This window comes from Eurytemora carolleeae, unplaced genomic scaffold, assembly GCF_000591075.1.
Source record: "Eurytemora carolleeae unplaced genomic scaffold, Eaff_2.0 scaffold122, whole genome shotgun sequence".
NCBI classification, from domain to species: Eukaryota; Metazoa; Arthropoda; class Copepoda; order Calanoida; family Temoridae; genus Eurytemora; species Eurytemora carolleeae.
The window spans coordinates 24,390-33,769 of NW_019396131.1; the positions used below are offsets into that span (position 1 = coordinate 24,390).

Sequence of the window (9,380 nt, forward strand, 5' to 3'; positions counted from 1 at the left end):
TAGATACATTATCTAGGATTTTAAACCTAGATACATTATCTAGGATTTCAAACATAGATACATTATGTAGGATTTTAAACCTAGATACATTATCTAGGATTTCAAAGATAGATACATTATCTAGGATTTTAAACCTAGATACATTATCTAGGATTTCAAACATAGATACATTATCTAGGATTTTAAACCTAGATACATTATCTAGGATTTTAAACCTAGATACATTATCTATGATTTTAAACCTAGATACATTATCTAGGATTTTAAACCTAGATACGTTATCTAGGCTGTCCAACCTAAAAACATTATATAGGATTTCAAACCTAGATACATTATCTAGGATTTTAAACCTAGATTCGTTATCTAGGCTGTCCAACCTAGATACATTATCTAGGATTTCAAATCCAGATACATTATCTAGGATTTCAAACCTAGATACATTATCTAGGATTTTAAACCTAGATACGTTATCTAGGCTGTCCAACCTAGATACATTATTTAGGATTTTAAACCTAGATACGTTATCTAGGATTTTAAACCTAGATGCATTATCTAGGATTTCAAACCTAGAAACATTATCTAGGATTTTAAACCTAGATACGTTAGCTAGGATTTTAAACCTAGATACGTTATCTAGGATTTTAAACCTAAATACGTTATCTAGGATTTTAAACCTAGATACATTATCTAGGATTTTAAACCTAGATACGTTATCTAGGATTTCAAACCTAGAAACATTATCTAGGATTTTAAGTCTAGATACGTTATCTAGGATTTTAAACTATTGAATTTATGTGATCAGGATCAATTGAAATAGTTTTTGTCAATGACTCGATTGAAAATTTTCAATTGATTGAACCAATTCATGTTTAGGTCTGATGGTTTTTCATCTCCAGGCATAAACTAGGATGCGGACTGAACCCGTCTCTCTTGGTATTTCAATAGATTCCTAGAGTAAAATTAATGAGTTCCGTCTCAGATCACAGAATCCGTCGATATAATTCAATTCAACCATGTAGTTTCTTTATTAGGCAAATATTATCAATAATTTTAGCAAAAAGACCTGCTCACACATTTCACATTGTATTTAAAAATCAAAAAAGTACAAAATCGACAAAGCATTTATTTATACTTTAATCCGGGGCTTTGCATAAAATCCTTTTTTCTCCTTCTAGTTATCTACTATTCAGTAGTTTACACTCAACAAATTGAGAATTATTTTAAGCTGCAAAATATGCATTTCAGATATTAGGAGATTTTTTATTATAAAGTTAGATAAATCTTTAAATAATTAATTTGTTATTTAAAGTTTTTGTTAGCACCTTTCTCATGTAAAATTGGTGAATGCTTGAATCATATCATATTAATATATTTGGCATTTTTTTTTACTTTTTCAACAAACAAATACTGGAATGTATCGTATCTGGTTTAACTTATAATTTATATCACTTTCAATGCCTTTTTAGTTCTGTTAAAAGAATTGTTTGGAAGGATTTCCTTGGGATAAAAAGTAACGAAACCTCTCCAAGTATAATTTTATACCTCAGGGTTTCATACTCCTTGTCTCTTCTTAGAACCAGGATTAGTTGGTTCAACATTCTTTGCAACTCAGATCTTTCCTAGAAACATGATTATACTTTGTTTATTAAAAACGTCCTTGCAGTCTCCAGACTCGAAATATATCGAATATACTGCTCTGCACAGCACCTAGATTAAGTGACGGGATAAAACTGGAGAATTAAAACCCAAGGAATATCCTTAGTCTAATTAAACCTGAGACTTAAAGTATATCTAGATTTTTAAACTCACTTTACTAAACTTTTTGAATTATCTGTCAAGAAAAGTTTGTTAATGTTTAAAAACAGTTTTAAAGTTAGAGTTTTCACAGCTCTTTCTTCAAAAAATACTAATCAAGTATAATTAAAAACTCTCTTTAACAAACAAAACCCGAACCTACTCTACACAGGAACCCAAACCTTCTTACAAAAAAATGATAAAAAAGAACAACCAAAACCCCACTACGGGAAACCCGGACCCACTACAATAAAGGAAACCTGAAACCTCATTACGGAGGGAGAAAACTTGAAACCCCACTAAGATTAACAAAACCTGACATCCCACTACTGGGAAGGAAACCCGAAACTCCACTACAGTGAAGAGAACTTAAAACCTCTCTACAGCGAAGAACACCTGACACCCCACTACAGGGAAGAAAACCTGAAACCCCTTTGCAAGGCAGGAAACCTGACACCCCACTACTGGAAAGGAAACCCAAAACTCCATTATGCAGTTAAGGAAACCTGAAACCCCACTACAGTGAAGGAAACCTGAAACCCCACTACAGTGAAGGAAACCTGAAACCCCACTACAGTGAAGGAAACCTGAAACCCCACTTCAGTAAAGGAAACCTGAAACCCCTTCTAAAGTTAAGGAAACCTGAAACCCCACTACAGTGAAGGAAACCTTAAACCACTTCTAAAGTGAAAGAAAACTGAAACCCCACTACAGTGATAAACCCATAAACCCCACCACTGGGAGGGAAACCTTGAACCCCACTACAGTGAAGGAAACCCGTAATCCCTTTGCAGTTAAGGAAACCTGAAACCCCATTTCAGAGAAAGAAACCTGAAACTTTGCAACAATCCAGAAAACCTTAATCACAAGTAGTTACTTTTAACAGATATCTTGAATGTAATATATAATATGTATCTCTCAAACCTAAACCTGAGCAAGGGTGTAATGCAAGGAAATTTAATTGCGATGGTGTATACCCTGCGTACATATTGAAACCAGTTCTCTTTGGGCGGAATTTGTAAACAATAATAGATGCATCAGTGTTCGTTTAGTATCCGAGGAGGTTAAAAGCATTAAATTTTGATAATTTTGATAATTCACATAATAATTTCCTATAACCAGAATATTTCATTGATTTTTTTATGTGAAAGATGGATCCCATGCCAGGCTTTGACATCCGTCTTGTGTTTACATTACCGCCCAGAGACAGTACACTGCAGTACAAAAGATGTGTACACTTCTGAAATAACTTTCCTTGTATTACATCCTTGAACCTGAGTAAGCCTGTTGATAAATTAATTCTGTTTATCTGCATGCATGAGAGCTGGACCCAGCTAAACCTGCCACCAGGAGCACTGAACTGGTCTCTAAGGTTTACTATGGAAATGCAAGACTTCAAACGGGAAACGGAAATTGAATTTGAAAAGCTTATCATCAATAGTACTCTGTATTTGAAATCTTGGTAAAAATAATTCCAATATAAAGAAATTGAAAACTTGTCCTTATTTTTCAAACTTTTCAAAATGGTTTGGATTTTAAAAACTTAGAAAAAGCGTAAAATAAAATAAAAGTAATGATAAATATTCAACGTTTATTCATCTAACACTCGAAAACTTTATTTAAAGTTATCTTTTAACTAATGTTACGATAAGCCCGTCCTACAATCCTTTATATAACCTAAGTTCGGAAATTTGTATATTTTGAACACTTGATTTCGATATCAAATGTGAGCACTTTGAGATGAAGTTCTTGATCCCTCAATTAAAGTTATCCCTGCAGGGTATGAACACCGACACAGGATATCATGAGGAGGAATAAAATTTATCCGTAGATCTGCATTATTTGAAGATCAATGCTTGATCCCAAGATGCATTAACCACGCACCCCTGACCCGTTAGTAAAAGTAAATTCAACCTATAGTCTAACCACGTCAACCTTGTTGCACCGTTTAGTCCTATGGAGTGTCTGCTTTATTTACCCAATGTCTGGGCGATACAGTAAAAACTACACAACTGAAAAGTTCTGGGATGACTAATCCAAGATTAAGATTTATGAACCTACCTTGAGTAATCGCCGGGTCTTGGCGGTCAATCTTGTTCTCGGGGCAAGGTTTCTGGTCAGAGTTTCCGAACCATGACTCAGCTGGTTTAAAACCTGTCCTTGCTTATGCAACCCAATCCCAATGTTTGTCAATCTCAAGCTCTCCTACAATACATATTCTAATATTAAAATCTTAAAATACTGCTTTAAGATTTAATTATATAACATGGCTTAATAATGATATTCAGTTCTTGTTTAGACCATGGAATTTATTATGTTATCTGATAATTACCTCCTATTATGTTTTAGAATAAAATATACCACAAAATATATGGATTTACCACAAATACATAATAATATCATGGATATTTCTAAGCGAACATTGTAAAGCAAGTTTAATTAGTCTTGATTATACAGGGTGTCCCACGAAACATGACACTAGAAAGACCACAAATCTATTTTTACATGCGTATGATACTTGAAACAATAGTCACAAATTCCAAAATGTGGTTTGCCTATTTTGTGCTGTCAATATTACCGGAGATACAGTGAAACCCTCAATAACGAATACATCGAAAGAATTCATCAAATGTCGTATTCTTCACTTTCTGATAATGGAATGTTGCAGATATTTAGTTTTTTAATTATATGGAGCTCTTTAAAACTGTTTCCCGCATATTCATGGCTATTTATTTATTTTCGCAAATACTGAAATTTACGTATTATAGTATAAAACTGATTGAAAAATTGTCAAGACGATATTTGATAATTTCTTCCGATGTATTCGTTATTAAGGGTTTCACTGTACTAAGAATTTTGGTTCAGATTTAATTTATTGAATAAAATCCAAATTGCAGATATCCGAACAAAATTTTTCATATCTATTCTCCAGTAATATATAAAGCACACAAAAAAACCATATTTTGGAAATGCCAGGATTATGGGTATTTTGCGATTATGAACTCCATTCTAGAATTAGGTTTACTAATAAATGCTACAAATTATTTCAAAGATCTAAGACGACATTCAAGTCTTTCATTCTAGTGTCATGTTTCGTGGGACACTCTGTACGTTTTTCTAATATACCGACTGGAGTATAGCTCCTTTAATAAGATATCAATTATAGTTCGAACAGCATAAGTAATAGATAACTCCATCGTCAATTTATAGATCTGAAAGAATCGTTGATCAGTAAGTTTTGAAATTTGAAAACCTTTCTTTTATGATCTTTCTCTTCCCATTTTTATCATTTGCAGATATTTAGGTAACCACAGATATTCTAGATGAAAACTCTAAAGAAATCTTTCCCATCGACTGAATTTTCGCTTTAGGATTTGTAACCAAATAAAGCTTTAGGTTTAATAAGTAACCGAAATCAATTCCAATTAAATTGTCCCATTTTATAAAACCGGAATAAAGGAACTGAGTTTTTGGCACAAACTCGAATTATCTAATCCCTATATCTTTACAATCTGATGATGTAAACCTTTGATATTTCAAACTTAGATTATTTGATCTAACAGAATTCATAGTTTGAAATATCAAAGGTCTACGACATTAGGTAGCTAAGATATAGAGATTAGAAAAGTAGAGTTTGTGACAAAAACTCAGTTCCTTTGAGCTGAGACCTGCTGAAGTTTAGCTGCTTGAGCTAAAGCTAACTGTTCCTGTATATTCTCTCTCAAAAGAACAACTCGTTTCGCCTGAAATTATTCTATACTTGGTGAATAAATATAAAGTAATATATAATTTCATAATGCTTTGAGTAATTAATATTATATATGACAGGTTGCGTGTAGGGAGGGTGGGGTAGGAGGGTTTAATCTGGTTTCAGGTTCAGGGTAGGAGAGGTTACTGGTAGAAGAATATAGATATTAAGAAGGACGGAGAGACGTTAATAATCCTGTTAAGAGTTTGCAGTTTTCATATTGTGGGAATAGGATTAAGATCCATTACTGAGATTTAATTTGGTAAATGTATTATGTAGTTTAAATGTTGGAAGAAAGCAGTTTATATATATATATATATTGTGTTGTGAGAATATCTGAAATATACAGGATAGATTTTTCACAAATATTTCTTTTATATTAAATTTTTTCCCGAGCAAAACATTATTTGCATATTTTCTCTCCTGGTTTTCTCAAATTTATGCTCCGGAGAAGTAAAGACGACCTACCTCTGCATCGGAGTCTAGAAGTCCAAGAACCTGTCGGAGGAACTCGTGACCCTCCAGGTTCCTGTCCAGCTCAGCTTCCGTTAATCCGAGAAGCTCAGGTTCACGGAGCAAGGTTTCTAGTTCAGATCTTGATACTTGGACGACATCTTCTCCTGTATCCTACAAAAACAAAAGTTTTTTTTAAAGATTATCAAATTTGAATTTTTCATTTATTATCAAAACAAGATGGGGTCCAAAATGTTGTACCTGAGTTTTAAATCCTTCCTCTCCTGATCTAGGTAGTATAATGAACTGTGGCGAGGAAGAATTGTTCAGGATTAATATCCTTGAATCTTTTGGAGTTGTAAACTCTCGAGTTTTTTGTCCGGAACTCTGTTTTGATCCCTGTCCTGTCCTTAAATAATAATTTTCTTCATTGAGTAATTAATTTTAACCTCAAATATTGCGCCTCCTTATACATATCATATCCTTTTCCTTCTTACTCTGAACATTTATCTACCTACCCCCATTCTCAGTGTAAATTTATACCTGGAGTCAGGTTGTAAGATTGAGAGGATGGAAGTAGATTTTTTATTTCTTGGATGAATATTATCTCGACTCCGGGTTCTAGTTTGAGAGAAAATCCATGGGAAGTGATTCTCCAGTAACTCAGCATCAATGATATTCTTTGAATTCAAATTTAAATATGGATTTAAAGCGAGAGATATGAGATGAGGGGGAACCTGGTCTAGACCAGCAACAGGGTTTGAAGATCCCTGGGAAGATGAAACCATGGATGAAGGAATATTTTCACTTTGTGGAGTTTTCACAAAAGTACTTGAATCACTTGTAGAATGGATTAGAACGGGCTCTAATAGTTCTCCGAATGGTTCCGGAGAAGGTGTACTACTTCCTGAGGTTAAACCTAGAGAATCATCTTGCCCTTTCAACTCACTGAACCGTGTTGGAAATTTCAATTTAATAAAAGCTCTAAAAGTTTTGATGATGCGTGAAAATATTTAAAAATTTAACTGAATATGAATTGAAAGTGTTCAAAGTGAAACTTTTCCTGATAATTGGTTTATCAACATTCAGAAACCAGTTTTCTCTTTCTAGTTCCTTTCCATCTAAACTCTGGGATTGGATCTTCCAGACTCCTGAACCCTGGGCGCTTCGTGTCACTCGAACATCCAACCCGATATTTCTAGAACGTTGTTGATTAATTTGTGTAAACCGAGTGTTTCTAGGTTCAGGTTTGATCATCTTAATTAGATTGAAACTTGGGATTCCATCTCCGATACTCTGGTGCGAACAGAGCTAGTAGTCCGAGGGGATTAGTTTAAAATATCAAATTTATAAACTTAAATTGAACCCGTCCGAGGGAAAACTGACAGAAAGAAAGTGAAGATTAAATTTAAACTTATCTTAAACCCGAGCCTAAGCATGTTATTTATTGCTTTTATCTAAGTGTCCATTACGATGAAAGTTAAACTCACAAAATTATTTATTTACAGGACCAGAAGAGGTTATAGAGCATGGGATATGGGCTCAGAGAGAAAGTGGAAAAGGATGGAAGGAAACAGTGATAGATGTGGACTAGGATAGATGTGGACTAGGAAGAAGGAAACAAGGAAAGATGTGTACTAGGATGGAAGGAAACAAGGAAAGATGTGTAGGATGGAAGGAAACAAGGAAAGATGTGAACTAGGATAGAAGGAAACAAGGATAGATGTGGACTAGGATAGAAGGAAACAAGGAAAGATGTGGACTAGGATGGAAGAAAACAAGGAAAGATGTGGACTAAGATGGAAGAAAACAAGGAAAGATGTGGACTAGAATGGAAGGAAACAAGGAAAGATGTGGACTAGGATGGAAGGAAACAAGGATAGATGTGGACTGAATGGAAGGAAACACGGATAGATTTGGACTAGGATGGAAGGAAACAAGTATGTGACCAGAGGCCGAATTTAAAGAATTTGAGCCGCAGCTTAAATTTGAGACGCGGCTCAAATATGGTTGGTTTTACTTTAAATTGTATTCAATGTTTCAAGATTTAAGCTGACGCTTAATTGAAACCGGTTTTTGGCGCATTTGAGACGCGACTCAGATTCATTAAATTCACACTCTGGAGTTACAGTGGACTAGAGAGAAAGAAAACAAGGATAGATGTGTACTGGAGTAAAATTGGAATAGGGATAAATGTCTAGGGGGACTAGACTGTAAGTGAACTGTGTATATGTGGACTATACCTTGAAACCCAAAGAAGGTTTAGAACGATTAATCTCATTTTATTTTAGTTTCACTCATTCAAATCTTCTTTTATATTCCTTTCAATCTTGTCTCATCATTTTCCAAAAACATTCTGAAAAAAGCAGGAGATAAACTTTCTTCTATATCAACCCAACCCCCTAAATGCTTAGAAATATGTTTTGGAAGACATTTTTAAAGTTTTCAAGCTCTAAATTTCAACTTAGTGGGACGATAAAATATTTTGTGGGAACTATTTTAGAAAGAGGAAAGTCCCATTTTTCATTTTTGCAAAGCTTGGGAAATTCATAAAAAATATATTTCCTTGAAAAAAAGTTTTTTTCTATTTCACCTTTTTACCTTGACATTTTATGCTTGAGTAATTATCTTTTACACAAAATATTTATGGATTGAAATATTTATATTGAAGCAAAGCCATGTTTTTTCAAGGGGCTCAATTGTCCCTTTTTAAATGCCACCTTCTCCAATTCCCGTCCTGGAAAAGTGTGGATGAATATTCAATGAATAATGTTAAATCTTCAAGCTCTGTAGATTCAAAGCCGCAACATGGCGGAAGAAAGAATTGAAGGTGGAGATAGAAACATAAAAACAAGTACCAAAAATATATTAAGATTAAAGGGAGTGTTCACGGAAAATGAAAGGGGGTAAAGGATGATCCCTGAAATATCGAGAGCTTGTGACACTTGATGGCCAAATAATTTTTGTCCAAAGTACATCATATATAAAAAATAATACAAATTATGATATTTCTACTATATATGAATTCGACATTTATAACTTGTAATATCTGACTGAATAGTTTTAAATTTAATCAACTCAATTACGATTTATTTATGTGAGTTCTAGTCTCTTGGGTATAAGGCATTTATAACCAATTTTTCCCTATATACACAACCTATACAAGTAGAATTAATAGCAATCTAAAACGAATTTCATTCGGGATCAGCCTATACCCTCTTATTTTTCGCGAACACTCCCTTTAAGAAAGTTTATAAAATATGTATATTAGGACCATAATCATTATTCATTAAAACAAAATATTCAAGGTAGAATACTAAATTTAACCGTAGGATTGTCATATTGTATAAGTTTCAAGTCGTCTTTACAGTCTCATCCTTTGTGG

The 9,380-nt window shown here is 33.7% G+C and overlaps 1 protein-coding gene across 1 annotated transcript; it reads right to left on the minus strand.

Annotated features, from left to right (window-relative positions):
* Window positions 1-57: 57 nt before the first annotated feature.
* On the minus strand, window positions 58-8,347 carry LOC111695859 (uncharacterized). Its single transcript, XM_023465318.1, has 9 exons — window positions 8,239-8,347; window positions 7,059-7,193; window positions 6,539-6,943; window positions 6,257-6,404; window positions 6,011-6,169; window positions 5,463-5,537; window positions 3,856-3,999; window positions 1,543-1,619; window positions 58-949 (listed from the first exon to the last, which is right to left on the minus strand). Exons 1-9 carry the CDS (start codon window positions 8,274-8,276, stop codon window positions 904-906), a joined length of 1,227 nt encoding a protein of 408 aa, XP_023321086.1. The 5' UTR covers window positions 8,277-8,347; the 3' UTR covers window positions 58-903.
* Between the last annotated feature and the right edge of the window lie 1,033 nt (window positions 8,348-9,380).